General features: G+C 43.4%; 1 protein-coding gene across 1 annotated transcript in view; it reads right to left on the reverse strand.

Moving 5' to 3' along the window:
• Positions 1-9,220, reverse strand: part of LOC145395713 (ionotropic receptor 21a-like) — a 63,884-nt gene extending 54,664 nt beyond the window's left edge. The window contains exon 1 of the mRNA XM_080269254.1: positions 9,058-9,220. Coding sequence (XP_080125380.1) covers positions 9,058-9,220 — 163 coding nt within the window. The remainder of the gene's footprint in view (positions 1-9,057) is intronic.
• Positions 9,221-20,577: the final 11,357 nt, after the last annotated feature.

Here is a 20,577-nt window from a genome sequence, read left to right on the forward strand (position 1 = left end):
TTTGCACCTACAGAAGGTGTGTTGTGCGTCTTTGTTAGGTAATAACAGGGGTGCTGTGTATCGGAACAGACTGTTGCATAAATCTGTGTATCTCTCACATCAAGGTAATCTCTGACAGAGAGGACTTTAGTTTCAGAGTGTAAGTGAGCTCTTGGAGTCATTTTGGTGCAGTCTGTGATGTGTAGGGTGTTCTGTATGACTGACGTGTTGTTGTGGGTATTAGACAGGATGGGAGCCCATGCTGGGAAAGCATAGGACATCACTGATCTTATGTATTGTTTGAAGGAATGTGTTGTTGTTGTTGGTGCTCTCCAAACGCTGGCCCTGTAGTTGCCCCGAGTGCAGTGAGTCTAGAGGTGCACCACCTCTTGATGTCTTGCCAGTGGTTCTTGAAGATGAGTCCAGTGTCACTCCAAGGAGCTTTGTGGATGGTGTGTGTGTGTGGCGCACATATACTGTTAAGTGTGATGTGCTGGGACTCCCTGTGTTCATGTTTATTGCTTGTGGTAACTGTGGTGGTGGATTTGGTTAGGGCGATCATCAACCTGTCGTCCTCAACCCCAGTCTGAAGTGTGTTGATGTTGTTTTGTTGTACAATGTAGGCTGTGTCTGCTATTTGGTGTGTGGTTATGGTGACGACATCTGCATATGAGGGAATGTTTGTGGGTGGTTAGGGTGTGGGAATAACATGAATACATATAGGTTGAAGAGTGTGGGCAAAGGAACGGAGCCCTTCGAAATTGCGTTAGAAAAATTTCGTGCTCATGATGGCTTGTCCTGGAATGTAAAATGTGCATGTCTACCAGATAAATAGTTGGCAAGCCAGAGTTTGGTGGTCTTTTCCAAGTTTTTGTTGTATGTCTTGAATAGTTTGCGTTGCGAGATGGCATCAAAGGCTTAAGTAATATCCATTGTGGTGGGAAGTGTATACTGAACTGGTGTCGTGGAGTTGATGCCGTTTGTTCCTCGTTGTGTGAGATTAGTCAGTTATGTGCTTGTAGAGTGCTGTGTTCTGACTCCATGTTATGAAGGAGCAAGGTGACATGGGGAGTGAGTGTTGAGAATGAGGCGTTCACTTATTTTGGAAGGTATGCCAAGTAGTGTTATGGGTCTGTACTCGTACAGCGAAGAGAGAGGTGGGTCTTTGTTTGGTTTAAGTGACCTGGAATAAAAATAATAAAGAGAGGGCAGCTGAAACGCTATACCAAAATATTTGTCGTAATACAATAAATCTAGGAATATACAGACTGAGCGTGGCTAGTGGCTGGGGAGGAGGGGTGGAGGGGCTGGGTTTACAATGGAAGAGTTGAGAGGTAGGATGGGACTGGAGTGTATTGGTGTTGTGATGAGGAGAGGTAGATTGAGGTGATTTGGACATGTGGAGAGGATGGGGGATGATAATTGGGTGAGGAAGGTGAGAAGTGTTAATATTGGGGGTGGGGTTATGAGGGGTAGACCGAGAAAGACATGGGACGAGGTCATTAAGTGTGACCTTAGAGTTAAGGGACTAAACAGGGAGGCTGCAATGGATCGTGCAGCGTGGAGAGCCGCCATTAGATGACCAAGGCCGACACATGCAAGCATGTTGGAGCCTTTAAAAACGAAGCGAAACATAGAGATCAATTAGGTACACTCACGAGCAGGACTTTCTATTCACCTTCAATCCCTCTTCATGTGTTAAAAGAAGTCATACCCAGGGCTTGACACCGAATGAAGATCTAATCTTAACTGTTAGTTTGCTGAGAGTTTTTATTGATATCCTAATCACTGTTTCGTCATCTGATTGTGAAGTTACGGTCAGATAATTTTCATCAATGAGTCAGTCACCAAATAAAGACTTTTTTACATTCTATATAACAGTGTCGTCGCACATTATTCCTCGCACCACCTAACAAAGTTTCGAACTACTGTAGCACCTTAATACTGGACAACAAATGATATTGTTATGTATCCAAAGACGCCAAGCCAAAGGAAGCATCGCGATCTTACTTTGTTATGGCTGTTAGATAACACTCAGAAGTAGCAATCTAACCAATAATACTACAGCATCCACTTTCAGAGGGTATAACTATCGTAGTCCCTCTCCACGCCATGCCGCAATTCCAGTTCACCCCACTTATTTCCTCTCCCCCCCTCCACACACACAGTTATTTAAATTCCCTCCGTCTTGCACCTTCAGTTCCGGAGGAGAGATGGAAATAAATCTTTATTGCAGTACAAAAACTAACTCATACTTTAGATGCAGGAGCACCTCCAGGAACCAGGCTGTCCTTCAGTAACTCATTAACAATTTTTGGCATACTAAATGGGTGAAAGAACACTGACCGACGGGATCTGAAGCTCCCGTATCTGTTTGACTTGTTACAGGGTATACATACTACCCGAACTCTACCTCACTCGTACATTATAGTCGGTCCCTCCCCATTCCTTTGCTCATCACGCCCACATCTTTACCCACCTTCGATGTTTCCATGGTGTGACGCAGGACATGTGGTCAATGAATGGCCTTGCTTTTATGTGACTCCCTATCCACCATATAAGTCAACCTAGAGGTAGTATTAGAGGCCACGGAGAAATTGCCGGACACATTAAAGCCAGGATTGTGAAGAGGAAAAATTCCCTTATTTCTTGACATTATCAAAACACAGCAAAATTATGAAACCATTTAAAACGTTCGAACTCACTGCTGACTGCTCTTTTTATTTTATAGTAATATTACTATGTTGTCTTCACATGTTCAAATTGCCTATATATGTCTGTCTATAGCCAGACGCCTTTATCACGGAAGGGGTGGCCAAACTGAGCCCTAAATTACAGGTTTGCCTGCACCAACACCCTATCAGTTTGACCAGAGCAAGGAGGCTGTTTGCTGCTGGACCCTTGGGGAAAGGGGAAATTCATCCCCCGAAAATTGGAAAAAATTATTTTAGTTTGTCTACATATGCACGAGAATAAATACTTTGGTGACGCTTGGCAACTTCACGACTCAAAAAAGAGAGTTGCTGGACGCTTCTTTACTAGTCCAAAATGAATCCAAATAGGACCCTAAACGATTTCTGCTCAGGGTATCATCTGGAGGCGGTAGAGGGATTGCAGAATGATATTTTTCAAAACACTAAGGGTACAATAGACAATGTGTCCCACAGTACGAAATTGTGAGCTGCTGTGTTCAAGGCAACATAATGGTTGGCATGCAAGCTGAGGTTAGTTTTAGCGATGTTAAGAATGAATATAATTTGACTTATCTTGAGAGCGCTTAACAATTATTGGGTTGATGCCGTTTTCGCGAGCACCAGAACTCAATACGAAATTGAAGCTTTATCAGGAAAAGTAAATACTCAATATTGCTCCTGAGAATTTTGACTGATACAAGCTTGATGACTTTTCCATACTGTAAACACACCGGCGTGTCGGCTTCCTAGATGAAATATAGCCTACTGACTGTGCTGATGTAAAACAGTTCAGTGAACATCACACTTAATGTAAGTGGTAAGGATGGCAGAGTTAACACTGCATGATATGATGTAGTGAAACATGTGACCACACGATTAGTTGATTTCCTGTTTTGGCGACAATCTCCATATTCTGTTGTTGTCAAAAATTTGTCAACATTTATCTGAATTATAATTCTCGCCAAAATCCGCTCCCGGTCTTGCATTAATTCCTTGAGTAAGGCATTTCTACGCTGGCCCGAGGGCCTTGAAATAATATGGTTTAAATGTGTACATCCAGGGCTTAAGTTCGCCTAATATTTCAACTCGTGTACTTGTCATTTCCTCTGTTGGCTAATATTCCTAAGCTGAGAGAGACTATGTATGTTTCTCTGCTTATTGAGTACATCCATCATATTCCATTTTATCCATCATATCCCTAACTGTGAAGCAGACACATTAGAATAATACAGCAACTTAGGTCTCTAAATCTACAAAAAATATTGCATGGTGGTTGATAGTCTTCGTAGTTCTCAGACAGTAGGGGCTGTGCATGTCATTCGCTTCTATACAGTGGAACAGATGATATAAAATGCTAATATGAAAGGCTGCATGGCATCAAATGCAAAGACTCTCTCCCAGCTGAATGAAATAATTTGCGATCAGCTGGAATGTAAACGTAGTGTTGTCCCGATAATAACAGAGTTCGTGGCAACTTAACTCTCACGCTCTTTTAATACTCAGCTGAATGAAATCGTCTAATGTTAGTCTGAATAAACACTAGATGTCCAGATCATGAAAAGGATAAACTGTCTAATTTGTTTTACTACCTGTAATAACTGGCTCCGACAAAGACCTTCCAGTCAGTTCTGTCCATATTCAATGATCCAAGTTCCCCACGACGCACACAACCTCCTGGAAAGCCCTCTTACTTCATCCACCAAATTTGTGTTCTCTCTTCCTGTCCTTCTCCTTCTGTACAATCACATACTAACACCATACACGAATACAGTATATTTAGACGTGTACGTCTTTCCCAGGTAAATATACTGGAGAGGGAGGTACCAATTACGCTGAGGCTGGAGCGTCCCATTAAACGTCAACGGAGCTTATATCCCTCTCAGATAAATAATAGCGTCTGGTTTTCGCAGGTATAGTATAACAGCAATCCCAACCATGAGAGGGTACATTCTTAGTTCAAAGAAAAATACAGGGAACGACTCTACTTTTCTGTTATAGTGGTACCAGACGATTGTGTTCAACTGGGTGAGATGGAAGCCTAAGAGATTTTTTCTAGAAAAATTATTATTATCCCTCTCGTCACCTCGATTATTTCATTTCGGCTTAGGCGAGACGATTGTACTTGGTGAGTCATGGGTCCCTAAAATTATTAACACGAGTACTACTAACTAGTAAAAGACTTTTGGACGGGAAATTTCCAATATTCTATTCCAACTAATGATTTGTGTTTATACTTTGCTGTGAGTGAGTCAAACTTAAAGAGTCTATTACCAGTTAAGTGGAAGAGGTCATACAGGGTGCAGGGTATCTAACAATTCTCTCTCTCTCTCTCTCTCTCTCTCTCTCTCTCTCCGCTAAGGGGGGTCACCTTGACGTTGTGGCGGGACTTGAAGCGTGGCTGGCAGTGCCACCTTCTCTGGAGATGTGCCTGCCTTTATAGAGTTCGGCATCTGTCGGCCTCGTGGACCAAACACCCCCACACCCCTTGCATCACTGGTAGAGGAGGCCTGCTGGTGATGTTGCTTGTCCCTGCCCGTCTTTCATCTTGGCCGGCTTATTTGCCTCCCCACGTATTTGCCGTTCGTGGAGTCTCGTACTGCTGGAAAACAGGAGTCCTGAGGGTTGAACGATGCTGCACGATGTGCCCTGCAGCTAGCAATACACGTCTTTTCTCCCTATTCTGGCTAGATGGGCGGCCTGGTTGGGCCCGACCTTGTCAATGGGCTGGGTACTTGTTGGCTAGGGTCAAGTGTGCACTGGGAGGCCTGGTGGCTCCTATCGTCCGGAAGTCGCCCTTATCTAGGGGCCCAGGTGGTTACCTACATATATCCCTCACTACCTCCGGGGTCGCCAGCGGTGTTATCGCTGGTATATGTGTATGACCTCCCGTTGTTAGCCTCCGTGGTGGGTAGAAGGGTGAGTTAATGAAGTATTTTTTGCTGTATATATGGCTTCCTGTAATAGTAATCCTGTTGACAACCATACATCTGTCCCTGGCTTTTGAGACACTTGATCCCTCACTGCCAGACTGGAGCCTTACCAGGGCCCTGTGAACTGTAGTCCTTTGTATCAGCGTCCAGCAGGGACTGGGAGGTGTTCAAGTTGGGTTGGTTCTGCCATGGGGCTAAGCCTAGAAGAAACTGTGCCCGATTAATTTGCAAAATATCTAGTAATTAAATCCTCTGTGGATGGTCAGTGCTAGATACTGACATTTTTTATTTGTACTGTGCCATTGTTTTCATTGTTTTAGTTTGCGGCAGAGAACCTAAAATCTCTTCCCAAGGAGATGGATGCATCCATGTTGAAATGCCCTCCCCAGAAAAGAGCTTCTGATTACTGGCTCTGACCTCTGTTTCTGGTGCAGATGTTTCACGTGTTCCTCATGTCACTTTTAACTGGCGTAAGGGTGTTTCTTTTCCTTGACCTACTCCGATACTCAGAGGCAGGCTGTTGGAGGAACTGCAGTCTCCAGTTGTGATGACTATTGAACACCTGCAAAAGAAAATACATGGTATTCTGCCTCCAACTCTGATCTTGTTCCTGACATTTGACAAGTTAGCCTTGCCTGCTTCTGCAAAACTCGCTTGGCTATCACTTCCTTTGAAGCCATATATGCCAAACCCAAAGCTTTGCTTCCATTGTCAGGGGTATGGACGTGTTAGCCACTTTTGCCATCGTGCACAAGCTGGTTTTCTTGGTGTCTGTGTCTCCTGTGGCAATCCAAGCCATACTGGTGACTGTTCAGGACATATCGGATGCTATCACCGTGGAGGTCCCCATTATGTATTTTCTCGAACCAGTCCTCGTTACTGTCTGAAGGAGATTTTATCCATTCGTACTTCTTTCATCCCAACTTGACCTGGTGGTGGTCCTTGTAGCGTGGCTGGCAGTACCACCTACTGTGGAGGCCTGAGACTGAAGGAGTATAAGTCCTTGTATTTCTTAAGCCAGGCAAAAATAATTCAAATATCACTAATTATCGTCCAGTTTGTATCAGATCTTGTGTGTGCTAACTCTTTGAGAAGATAATTAGCGTGAGGCATGTTTGGTATCTACAGAAAAATGGTTTCTTCTCTCCATCACTTAGTGGGTTTCATAGAATGCGATGTTAATCACAAAACCTCATCAGACTTGAGTTAGCTGGCTTTTTCATCTCAACTACATCTTGTGGCTGTGTTCTTTGATCTGGAAGAAACATACGATACAGCATGGCACCTTGGCATTCTGAATCAGATTCACAATTTTGGGATGCATGGCTACCGGCCATTAGTCCTTAATGACTTCTTGTCAAATTAGAAGTTTCAAGTCTGTGTGGGCTCCTCAAGCCTCCTCCTGATTTCCTTGTGATCAGGAGGAAGGTGTTCTACAGGGCAATGTGCTTAGTGTTCCTTTATTTGGTATTGCCATAAATGGTAAACTAGGTCTCCTGCCTGAGGGAGTGCTTTTTCCGTTTGTGTGGATGACTTGCCGAAATGGTTTGCTGGATTCGGGATGTATGCAGTTAAAAGGAGAATGCAAGAAGGACTAGGCAGGGTCGCCAGCTGGGCAGAATGGAGAGGTTTTCGTTTTTCTTCAAGCATGACTGTGGTTATGTATTTCTGTAGAAGAAGGGAGGGTTCACTCAGACCCTGATTTATTTCTAAGTGGGCTCCACCTACAGTGTGTGGAGGAGAACAAGTTTCTTGGCTTAAAATTTGACTGTCGATTTGATTGGGTTTCGCATTTCACACTTCTGAGAGTGTCTTGTTTGCTAGCAATGAAATTGCTGAGGGTACCATCTCATACCTTGTGGTGTGCTGATCGGAAGACGCTCCTACACCTGTTTCAAGCCTTAGCGAGATCTAAACTTGCCTACAATTGCCAGGTGTACTCCTCTGCTTCAGTACCGTGGCTTAGTATTCTCGATCCTGTGCATCATGCTGGTTAGCATTTTGCTGGAAGTGCTTTCAAATTCTTCCCAGTTCCTAGCTTGTTGGTCAAGGCTGGCATGGCTCGTCTAATCTACAGCACAAGTCACTAAGCATTCAATGATGGAATCAGGTGAGTTGTATGCCAGATTCACGTACTTCTGTGTTTGTGTCAAAACAATCATTTTTTTCAATATTAAGATATGCATCTTCGTGTTCCACATTCCTTTGGGTACAGGGTTGGGTAGATTATGAGGGATTTAGGTCTGTCTGTGGAGCCTGTCTATTCTGTCCAGGTCCCAAAGAGTGCTACATGGTTCCTAGCGGAGGTGCAAGTGTGCAGATACTGAAGGTACCAAGTCTTCTATCTCTCTTTTAGTTCTCAGTCTACTATTTTTGGATCATTCATATATTAACACAAGCACTGTTCTTGTAGATATAGATGGTTCGAAGTCAGACACTGGTGTCAGGTATGGGGTAGTGTGAGGAGAGGAAGTATTCCTTTACAGTAGATCCCTGTATGTTTACTGAAGAACTGACTGCTGTCGTTGTAGCTCTTCAGCTGATTTTAACACATGAGGAGGCATGTTTTATGATTTTTAGTGATTCTCAAAGCGCCCTTTTGGTTCAAGTCCTTTAATTCAACTCATCCCCTGGTCCTTGCCGTTCTTCAGTGGCTTATCCTGACATTGAGGCATGGTGAGCTTCTCAAGTGTTGTTGGGGTTCCACACAAGTTGGTGTGGAGGGCAGTGAGAGGGCAGATACATTAGCGTAAGCCGCTTATTCTCGATTGCCTCCTACTAGTTACCCGCTTCCTGTTTTTGCTATGATACCATACTTTAAGTCTGCGATTCGTACTTGTTGGCAGAGACAGTGGGATGCTGTTGCCCATAATAAATTAAAGGAAATTTGTCCGACGGTGGTTGTGCCAAGGGCTCTCTGTTCTGAGCCTTGGAGTTGGAGGTGGCTGTTGCCAAGCTTTGCATTGGGCATTCACAGTTTACTCATGGGTTCCTGATGTGTGGTTGGACTCCAGCCGAATTGTGATAATTGCCTCGTTCCTCTTACTGTTCGTAACTTGGTGGTCGAGTGTCCGTGTCTGGGGGACATACATCAGAGATTCCTCCATAGACATAGGGAGGTGGATGGTGCCTACTGTCTATCCATGATGCTTGGAGGAGCCGACGGCATCTTACTGATGTTTTTAGTTTTCTTCATGATGCGGGTTTCCTATCACATTTATAGGCAATTGAGATTTACTTAACTATTCTGTTGTTTTTTTAAGTATTTCATTTCTACATGGGGAAATCAATCATGTTTTTGCATGCACTTTTTTTTGGCATCTTTCACCTTGTTGTCTGGCGGCATATGATCCTGGCAATTGCATGGTCAGTTTTTTTATTTTTTTATTCCATGATCAACTCTCTTGCATTTCTCTTTCTCTTCCCATCTTTTCCCCACTAGGGGGGGGGGTCACCTTGACTTTTTGGCAGGGCTTGAAGCATGGCAGGCAATGCCATGTACTCTGGAGGCCTGCTTGCCTTTGTAGGATTCCGCATCTGTCGGTCTCGTTGACCACGCACCCTCCCTGCATCACTGGTAGAGGAGGTCTGCAGGTGATGTTGCTCATCCCCAGCCATCATTCATCTTAGCAGGGTTTTGGCTTCCCATGTTTTTGAGGTGCGTGGCATCTTGTGAAGCTGGGATACAGGAATCCTGGGGGTTGAGTGATGCTGCACGATGTGCCCTGTAGCTAGCAAATCTGGCTAGCAGGCAATTAGTTGGGCTCAACCAGATCAATCGGTTGACATCTTTTAGGCTTGGTTCCAGTGGGCACTGGGAGGCCTTGTACCTCCTATCATCCTTCATTTAACCTTGTCTTCCCCAGTGGTTAGATAGAATTGAATGAAACTTTGCATGCTTATAGACATTGACTAGTTCTACAAGTTTCTACTGTACACCTATGTGCTTCATTGACCATGTCAGGGGCCAAAGGACATCAAATGCAACAAAAGTGAAAATAGCTAAAATCATCCAAGTAAGATGGAGAAATAGAAGAAGGGAAAGGCGAGAGGAAGGAGTTGTTGCAAGGAGAGTGGAAAGGTTACAAGAGGATGAGAAAAAGGCAGAGTATAAGACAGAAGTGGAGGAACGATTGGGCAAATATGAATTGGAGCAGATGGGGGACGTGGAAGGTGTGTGCAGGATATTTACGGAAGAAATATGTGCAGCATGTGGTGTGGTCTGTGTGAGGAGGAGAAGACGGAGGGGGGTGCAAGGAACAGCGTAGTGGACTGAAGAGGTGAGACAGGCTGTGGCACAAAAGAAGAAAGCATACAATGAATGGATGAGAAACAGGGGCGTGGAAGAAGTTGAGAGACGGAAGAGAGAGTTATATGTAGAAAGAAAGAGAGAGGTGAAAAGATTAGTAAGAGACAGTAAGAAGAGAGTGGATGAGGAATTTGGAAGGAATTTAAGTGTAAAGTGGAGGGACTGTAAGAAAATGTTCTGGAAAGAGGTGAAGAGAGTAAGACAGGGTGGAAGTGAGGTTAGCAGGGGAGTGAAAGATAAAAATGGTAGATTACTAGTGGAGAAGGGAGAAAAAGTGAGCAGATGGAGAGAACATTTTAAGGAATTGTTGAACATACAGGATGGAAGTAATGCGAGTATAAGTGACTGGGGAATGGCTGGGAGAAGGAGGGAGGTGAGAAGACAGGAAGATATCAGCAGGATAAAAGTTGTGGAAGCAATGAAGAAAGTTAAATTGAGGAAAGCCCCAGGAATTGATGGAATGTGTGGTGAAATGCTGAAGCATGGGGGAGAGATTGTAGTAGAATGGATGTGGAAGATGTGTAGATTGGCCAGGGAGGAAGGTAGAGTCCCGGAGGATTGGAAGTCAGGTATAATTATTCCCTTGTACAAAGGGAAAGGGAAAAAAGAAGTATGTGGTAATCATAGGGGCATTTGTCTTCTTAGTATAATAGGAAAAGTGTATGGTAGGATACTTATTGACAGAGTTAGAGAAAGAACAGAGGAATTACTTGGAGAAGAACAGGGAGGCTTTAGGAAGGGAAGAGGTTGTGTAGATCAGATATTCATTCTTAGATCTTTAGTGGAAAAGTTTCTAGAGAAGGGAAAGAAGTTGTATGCGGCTTTCATGGATTTGGCGAAAGCATATGACAGGGTGGATAGATAAGGATTGTGGAAAGTATTAAGAATATATGGAGTAGATGGGAAGTTGTTGAATGCTGTGAAGAGTATGTATGAAGGTGCTAAGGCTGCAGTGCATGTGGATGGTGGACTAAGAGAATTTTTCTCTTTGAAGGTTGGGTTGAAACAGGGATGTGTCATGTCTCCATGGTTGTTCAATCTGTTCATGGATGGGGTAATAAAAGAGGTACAAGGTAGGGTAGTGGATGTTGGAGTGGCCCTGGTGAGAGAGGATAGTGTTTGGAAACTCCCTGTACTGTTGTTTGCAGATGATACTGTGTTGTTGAGTGAAGACGAAGGGGAGCTGCAAGGCTTGGTGGATGAGTTTGGGAGAGTGTGTAAGAAACGGAATCTAAAGGTGAATGTAGGGAACAGTAAAGTGATGGTCTTTGAGAGAGGTGAAGTCAGTGAATGTACAGCGAGGTTGGATGGTTAGGAATTGGAAAATGTGACTACGTTTAAGTACTTGGGTAGTGTGATGAGTAAGGATGGAGGTTTGGAGGGTGAAGTGCTTGAAAGGGTACAGCAGGGAAGAAAGGTTGCTGGTTCTTTGAAAGCAGTGATAAGAAACAGGGAAGTGAGCATGGAAGTGAAAAAGTTACTACATGACAGTATTGTGATACCAACTCTAACGTATGGAAGTGAAGTTTGGACGTTGTTGGAAAGACACAAGTCTAGAGTGAGAGCAGTGGAAATGAGTTATTTAAGAGAACCCTGTGGAGTCACATGAAGAGACAGGCTGACGAATGAGGATATAAAGGAGCGTTGTGATGTGGATGTGGTTGTGATAGGAAGCGTTATGAGGAACACACTGAGGTGGTTTGGCCATGTGTAGAGGATGGAGGGTGAAAGACTGACGAAGAGAGTGTATGTGAGTGAGGTGGAGGGGGGAAGAGGGAGGGGGAGGCCGAGGATGAGATGGAGGGATGGGATGGAGAGGTATATGAGAGAGGGGGGTGTGAGTTGGGAGCAGGGCAGTGAAATGGCGGGGGACAGGGTGACGTGGAGGCGTTTTATTTGTGGCCACCCCAAACGGGATTGAGGCATCTGGCAATAGATAGATGACTATGCTCACTCAAAATGATAAGGCTTCGAGGATTATTAAGCCCAGGCCATGATTCTTGGGTGGAATGGCACTGGAGTACCTCCATACAGAAATGACATTTAGTGTTGAAACTCGCATCCAGTCGCTGGCAGCGCCACCTAGAAGTTGTTCCCATGATGGGCCATTTTGCGAATTTTGCCTTGCCCCACATTGGGTGTATGGAATCAAATGAAACTTTGCATGCTAAAAGCCGTTAATGTATACTACATGTGTGCTTCATACATGCATGACCTATATCTGCCAGGTCAGGGGCCAAAGGTCATGAAGTGCAGAAAATATGAAAAGCTCTGAAATTTCTACCTTACTTGTGTGAAATGCTAAGGCTCTGAAGATTATCAACCCAGGGCCATGATTCTTGGGTGAAATGTTGCACTTAAGTACCTCCATATAGAAATGACTTTTAGTGTTGAAACACACTTCCGGTCACTGGCAGTGCCACCTTTACTTTGTACCTCAGGTAGGCCATTCCACAAATTTCCACCAGGTTATAGTTCAAAGGTCATCAAGTGCAAAAAATATGAAAATCACTAAAATCGCAACTATGCTTGCCTGAAATGCTAAGGCTCCCGTGGACTTCAGGATCGGGCACCACAGAGAAGCATCCTTAGTGATACCGTTTTTGCTGTAGCCATCAACAGTGTAATCAATGTACTTCAAGATGGTGTCAGTGGCTCACTATATGTGTATGACCTTTCAGTTTCCATCACTGCATCTTGAATGTTCCTGGTTGATAGGAAGTTGCAGCTGGCTCTTAATTAAGTGGGCTGAGTCTCGTGGTATCCGTTTTTTTCTACAAAGACAGTGGTTGAGCATTTTTATAGTCTTCTGTGGAGTTCACCCAGACCCTGGCCTGTATCTCTATGGTCGCAGAATCTCCTGCAAGGAAGTCTCGGTTTCTGGTTCTTGTATTTGATAGACAACTGACTTGGGTTCCTATTATGTTAAGGCAGCATGTATTAAGGCTTTATGTCATAGGAGGGTTTTGGCTCATACTTCCTGGGGTGCTGACTATCTGATCCTTCCTCCTTTTCTTGCATAGATCCCTTGTTCTTTCAAAGCTTGAATATGGATGTGAAGTCTACTTAACTGCAGCAGCTGCCCATCTCTGGATGCTAGATTTGATGCATCATGCTGCTGTGCATCTGGCAGTTGGGGCATTTAAGTCATCCGCGATTTCGAGTTTGTTGGTGGATGCTGGTGCCTTACCTTAGGATTTAAATTGCCAGTTGTTGATGATCAAGTGTTCGTGTCATCTTCACCACCTTCCAGACGCAGTGCCTTGTGCCATGATCTCCCAGGATTCCCAGTCTACTTTTTATGACACTTGGCCAAGTTTCCTGAAGCCCTTTGGTTACAGAGTCTGGTCTGTTTTGTCAGCCTTTTCTGTTCCTAGACTAGTAGTTTGTCGCCATCAGGAACCAAGTGTAGGTTCTTGGCTGCTCCCTCGTGTGACATAGGTCCATTGTTGCTAAAAAAAAGCATACTTCCACCTCAGGTGCCTTCTACTCATGAGGGCTCTGTCCTGGTGTATACTGATGGATCAAAGACTGATACTGGAGTAGGCTTTGGTGTCGTCTTCTCTTCCATCAGTCAGGGCAGTATCTTTCCTGGTAAAGCTTCAGTATATACTGAAGAACTGACTGGAGTTTTATATGCTATCCAAATCATTTTTATTCACCCCCAATCTGTTTTGGGGGATTTTAGTGACTCCTGCTGTGATCTGTCTGCACTTGAGTCTTGTAACTGATCTCGTCCACTGGTTTGATCAATTATAGAATGGCTTTTTCTCCTTGGCCATCGTAGCCATTGTGTGGCGATTTGTTGGGTTCCTGCCCATGTGCAAGTGTCCGAGAAAGTGTGGGCTGATGCTGGGTAAGGCAGAATTGGTTCGTCCCCCTGCTTCTGTGGGATCCCATCCTTTGCATCGACTGCTTGCACTTGATTTTTACTCCTGTGTTGCTGAACGTGGGGCACTCACCATCCACTCACTCGATGTAGTGCTGCTCTTGGGGGGCTGCCCTTTTTTTCTCTTCCCTTCTTCATTCCTTCCTTCCTCTTATGTCCTTTTTCCTTCTTTCTTTCTTTCTGTGGGTTACTCTACACTGAGTGACATGCTAAATGATTTCCTGGACACCAGGCAATCATTTGCTAAACTGGGTGATAACCATATGGCCAAACTATGATGCCTGATGGTTTAGTAGGCAATTAGGACACTCCAGCTGGATTGAGCCAGTGTAGGTTTATATCCAAGGGTTGGTTTGGGCTTATTGCTTCCATTATATTACTCAGGGATGAGTGAGGCTGGTTGCTTTCATCTTCTATATCAGGACCAACTTGTCTAGCCCTGGGCTGCTATTCTCCTCATGGGGCAACACTGGATTAGATGATGTAAGTATGTATGTATGTATGTATTGTTGAACGGATTTGGTGTTCATGGCAAGTCTGCTGGGATTTGGCAGGCCCTAACAACATGCGTTCTATTTGTGATATGGTTGACTCTGTAACTTACCGAGGCTTGACTCGTCGGTGGGAGACTGCTTTATGCCGGTTAGGAATGGGCCATACCTGGTTCTCTCATGGATTTTTAACGGAGGGCTATTCCCCTTCGTTTTCAGAGGATTATTAGCCCCCCTCCCGTCGGCTGTTTGGCATTTGTTGGTGGGGTGTCCCAGTCTTGGGGATCTTCGCCATCAGGACTTTTCTGAGTACCAGGCGGGTGATGGCTCGTACTGTCTTTCACTGGGGCTTTGGGAGGTGGCCTGTCTTATGGAAGTGGCAACCCTTAACTTAGGAGTCAATTGGACTGCTTCAAAACATTTTGTACCCTTTTTTTTTTCTTTTCTTTGTGTGTGTGTGTGTGTGTGTGTGTGTGTGTGTGTGTGTGTGTGTGTGTGTGTGTGTGTTCTTACCTAATTGTAACTTTATAGGAATGAGTCAAGCTCGTACTGTCCCGTGTATTAAACCATTTTTATCATACATATCCTTGAATTTTTTAGTAGTTTTGGCACACTACTTCATTCGGTAGTGGATTCCACTGATCAATTGCCCTATTTGGGAAAATGAATTTCCTTACGTTTTTATCACCTCTCTTTTTTTGCAGGTTTTTACAATGTCCTCTTGCTGATGCTTCACCATATGATATATATTCATTTATGTCTGCTTTCTCTTTCCCTGAGATGCACTTATATAGCATAATCATGTCTCCTTCTCTCCTGTAGCGTTGGTAGATTCAGTTTTTCTAGTCTTTCTCCATAGCTTAGATCCCTTTAGCTTGGTACCCATCTTGTAGCGGCCCTTTGTACTTTTTCAGTCTTATCTATGTGTTTTTTGAGATGAGGATTCCAGACTACTGATGCATACTCCAGGGTTGGTCTGATGAAAGATTATCTTTCTCAGCATGTTTTCATTTATGTATGTGAATGCTATTCTCGTTTTAGCAAGCAATGTATACATGTTTCGTACCTTCTCACTGATGTGATCATCTGATGATAGTCTGTTATTGATAATTGCTCCTAGGTCCTTCTCCTTTTCTGATATGTGTCGGTTGATCTTCCTAACTTATAATCCCAGTCTGGTCTTTTCTCACATTTGCCAAATTTAATTACATGACACTTATCTACATTAAATTCCATTTGCCATTTATTGCTCGATTCATGAAGCTTGTTCAATTCCTCCTGTGGCTCTTTGCAGAATCTGTGTTTGTAATTATCCTTTGAATGTTTGCATCATCTGCAAACATATCTTGATAGCTTCCATTTCCAATGTTACTATGTCATTTATATATACTAAAAACATAAAAAAAACAAACTAAACAAACTGAGTCCTGTGGCACTCCGCTGGTCACTTCCCCCCATGATGAGTAATTTCCCCTTAATAATGTTCTCATTTCCCTTTTTCTGAGAAAATCTTGCATCCAACAATACAGTTTGCCTTGGATACCTCCTTGATGGTACAGTTTTCATAAAATTTTTTGGTACGGTACTCTGTCAGATACTTTCTTAAAATCTAAATAGATACTGTCCACCCATCCTTCTCTTTTCTGTATTGTTTCTGTAACTCTATCACAATAGCTTAAAAGATTAGTAACACATGATTTTCCCTTCCTAAAACCGAACTGCCTCTCTGTTATCATACCGTGTTCTTCTAGATGTTCTACCCAAACTTCCCTTATCAACTGTTCTACAGTAGTATCTTACAACACTGGTTAGTGATACTGGTCGGTAGCTGAGTGGATCCTGTCTATTCCCTTTCTTGAACAGGGGAACAATGTTTGCTTTCTTCCAAATATCAGGTAGTGTACCTTGACCTAAGGATTCCTTAAATATTAATTACAATGGTCTGCTTAGCTCTTCTGCACATTCATGCAACACCCAACCTGAAATTCCGTCAGGACCATTTGCTTTTTCTGTCTAATTTATGTAACTCCTCCTGTACTCCTTTTTCTGATATTTACATATCTGGTAGTACGTGAGGGCATGCATATTCCATAGCATCTCTCTCAAACTTTCTTTCTTCTGTAAAAAATGACTAAAAGTTTTTATTTAGTACTTCACAAATATCTTTCTCTTGTGTATAGATGATCCCCCCACCGTAAAGGACTGTATTTTATCTTTAACTTTGGTTTTACTTCGGATGTAGCTGTAAAAAAACTTAGGTTGATCGCTACCTTTATTTACAATGTCCTCCTCAAACTGTCTCTGAGCCTCCCTCCTTATCTTTGTATAATCATTTCTTGCCTGTTTGTAGTTGTTCTATGCCCTCTCACTATTATGTCTTCTGTATCTATTCCACAACTGTGTGTGTGTGTGTGTGTGTGTGTGTGTGTGTGTGTGTGTGTGTGTGTGTGTGTGTATGTGTGTGTGTGTGTGTGTGTGTGTGTGTGTGTGTGTGTGTGTGTGTGTGTGTGTGTGTGTGTGTGTGTGTGTGTGTGTGTGTGTGTGTGTGTGTTTAGCACCTTTTTACTTGTTTTAGATTCTTGCCTGCTTTTATCTCTGTTGGTATATTTTACCTTGATGCCGAGCGGCTTATGAAACTCAGTTGCGCCGCCAGTTTTGTTGTCATATTTAATCAGTCTCTTTTCCTCCCTTGTTTCTCCTTTTCTTTCTTTTTCTCTTCTTTTTTTCTTTTTTTCTTTTTCAAATTCTTTTATTCCCTTCTCCTTATTCCCTTGTATTCTTTTTATCCTCTTCTCTTCTCCACTCCATTATCATCTCTCTCTTTACTCCTCCCTTCTCATTTTTCTCTTTGTTCTCTTCTTATCTATCTTCTTTTCTCTTCTCTGCTCTCTCTCTCTCTCTCTCTCTCTCTCTTCTCTTTTCTTCTCATTCTCTCTCTCCTCTCTATATCTCTCTGTCCTCTCTTATCCCTTTCTTCTCTCTTGTTTTTATTCTCCTTCCAGTCTGTGTGTGTGTGTGTGTGTGTGTGTGTGTGTGTGTGTGTGTGTGTGTGTTTTATAGTCTTTTCATATATTTTTCTATAATAATATTAGAAAGTGTAGTAAGGGTGGGAGTCGTTTGTGTTCTAATGCAAGGAATTCCAACGAGCTCAATATGAAGAGAACCATGAGCGGGAAACTGTGTCTTGCCCACACGAGACACCAGCCTAACCACCATGTGATCCCATCCTCCTCTCCGTCGGCTGCCTGCACATGATTTTCTCCATTTATTTGTAGGCAAATTCGGTGTTGTTGGCACGAACACTGGGATATAGTAGGGGATTGAAAGATACGTGCTGTTTGGGGCAAAGTGGGCTCCTTCAGTCACCAAGGCTTGTCTGGCCTGTGGGAAAAGATTTTATGCTGGCTCCGAAGTGGCCACACCCTGGTCTCTAATGAATTTTTAGTGGAAGACGTTCCCTGTCCTTTACGTGAAGATTGCTTGGTCCCCCTGACTGTTCGGTATTAGCTGTTGGAGTGCACCAGTCTTGGAGATTTATGCCGTTGGTACCTCTCTAAGCACCAGGTGGGAGATGGCTCGGACCGTCTTTCGTCTGTGCCTTTTTTTTTTTTTGTTAATGCCAGGAAGAGGGAACCAAAGGCTGAGCACGCATGAGCGTTCTTTCCAAGAAAAAAAAAAAAAAACAATACAAAAGAGAGCCAAATTCAAGATCCATTCAATTCTAGATGCCTGGACACACTGCGTTTCAAAGACTGGAGATCATAAGAAGTAAGAAATATAGACAAAGGGAGACAGTTCCAGAGTTGACCTGTTGTATAAATGAAGGACTGGGAGTAACGGTTAACTCTTGCATTAGAAAGTTGGACAGCAAAGGGATAAGAGTTTCTTGCAAGACGGGTGCTATGCACCTGTCGTAGTGGTGGAGGGATTCAAGCAGACAGTTCAGAGGAGCAGTGACCATTGAAGCAGCGATAGAAAAGAGATAAAGAGGCAACAGTGCAGCAAAAAGACAAAGGTTGAAGGAAGCCAGTAAAAGGAGGAGAGTTGATGAGACAAATAGCCTTTGATTCCACCCTATTGATAAGAGCTGTATGTGGGGAGCCTCCCCACACATGAGAGTTGTACTTTAAAAAGGGGCGAATAAAACCCGTGTATATAGTCAACACCTGTGCAGGGGTAAAGAAGGCACGGAGTCGGCTTAGCACATCCAATATCTTGGAAGCAGATTTTACAAGGGATGCAATATGATCTTTCCAAGATAAGTCCCGTGTGAATGAAACCCCAAACATGTTCAAGGATGATGCAGGATTGAGCTGGATATTAATATACATTAGTGGGTACTCCTGTGGAAGATTTTGACGGGTTGATAGGTGTAAAAACTGAGTCCTTGACGAATTAAAAACAAGATTATTTTTACCCCAGGTACAAGCCAAGTCAGACATTAGGCGTGCCATGGCCTCATCCTTTGTCTGTTGAAGTAACTGCTGAGATGGACGTTGCGGGAACCGAATGGAAAGGTGAAGGGTGGAATCATCAGCGTACAAGTGGATAGGATTAGATTATAGCTTAGAAAATCACTGATGAATAAAAGAAAGAGAGTTGGTGATAGGACAGAGCCCTGAGGAACACCAATGTTGATAAATCTAGAAGAAGAACGATGGCCGTCTACAACAGCAGCTATAGAACGACCAGAAAAGAAGCTATAGATGATAGAAGGATAGAAACCGTACGAAGACAGTTTGGAAATTAAAGATTTATGCCAGACTCGATCAAAAGCTTTTGAGATGTCAAGTGCAGTGGCAAAGCTTTCGCCAAAGTCCCGAAAGGAGGATAACCAGGATTCTGAAAGGTAGGTGAGAAGATCGCCAGTGGAACATCCCTGACGGAACCCATACTGACGATCAGAAAGAAGGTTGTGAAAAGAAAGATGCTTTAAAATTTTTCTGTTAAGAATAGACTAGAAAACTTTTGAGACACAGGATGTTAAAGCAATTGGACGATAGTTAGAGGGTTGAGTGAGAGCAAACTTCCAGTAAGAAGGAAAAGTACAAGTTGAAAGACAAAGGCGAAAGAGTTTATCTAGGCAGGGTGTAAGCACAGAAGTACAGTTCTTGAGGACAACAGGAGGGATTCCATCAGGCCCATATGCCTTGTTAGTACTGAGGCCAGTGATGACAGAAAATACATCAGCTGAAGAAATTTTAATGTCAGCCATGAGGAAGTCAGAGGGGGGAAGTGATGGAGGAACAGCATCGGAATCATCTAAGGTGGAATTGGAGGAGAAAGTCTGAGCAAACATATCTGCTTTATCAGTAGAAGAAATAGCTACAGAGTCATCAGAGTAGAAAAAAGGAGGGAAGGATGATGAGGTAAAGTTGTTAGAAAGGTTTTTGGCAAGATGCCAGAAGGAGCGGGAAGAATTCGAGTTGGAGAGTTGAGAGCATTTAGTACGGATGAAATTATTTTTAACAGAGTGAAGAACAGCCTTAGCACGATTCCGGGCAGAAACATAAGAAAGATGTGATTCAGGGGTGGGTTGGCGAGTTTGCCTGTTATATGGGATGGGAAATTCTGAACACTGGAGGTAGCTGGTTTACACTGCAAGACATTGTTCAGTGCAATTTACTACATAATGTTTAGTGATTTTTAGAGTTTCAATAGTTTAACCCTTTTGTATGTGTGTGTTTATAATTTTCGTATATTTTATCATCTTGCCAGTTTTCTCTTTTTGGTGTCTTCTTATCTGTTGTCTTGAGGCTTATGGCCTGACAATTGCACCACCTTGTTTATTTCTGGCAGTCAATCTATTATCCATGATCCTTACCATATATTGTATTCCACTCCCATCTCTGACGTCAGATACATTTACCACAACTGATATAACATGATTTTCAAGTAGTCGTACCGGGCGTGGAGGGAAAGGGCACTTCTTTAATAACTGAATAGCTTAACTCGTCCCGCAACAGAAAGAACCCGATTTTGATACTGTGACTTGTCTCGCTGGTGGAAAACCGTTTTATGCAGCCTGCACGCGGGCTACACCCGGTTCTTTCATGGCTTTTTATTGGAGGACACTCCTTCTTTCCGTGAAAATTGCTTGGTCCCCCTCACTATAAAACACTTGGTGCTGCAGTGCCCCGATCTTGGGGATTTGCCCAGTCAGTATCTCTCCGAGCATCGGATTGGTGACGAACTTTGTCTTTCACCGGTGCTTGGAGATGGTGATCGTTGTATAGGAGGGGGAACCCCCTCCTTTGTGGACACAGCCGGGCTGTTTTGGAGGATT

Source organism: Coenobita brevimanus, chromosome 33 (assembly GCF_032717465.1).
Source record: "Coenobita brevimanus isolate Jiangsu-jjx chromosome 33, ASM3271746v2, whole genome shotgun sequence".
Classification (NCBI taxonomy): Eukaryota; Metazoa; Arthropoda; class Malacostraca; order Decapoda; family Coenobitidae; genus Coenobita; species Coenobita brevimanus.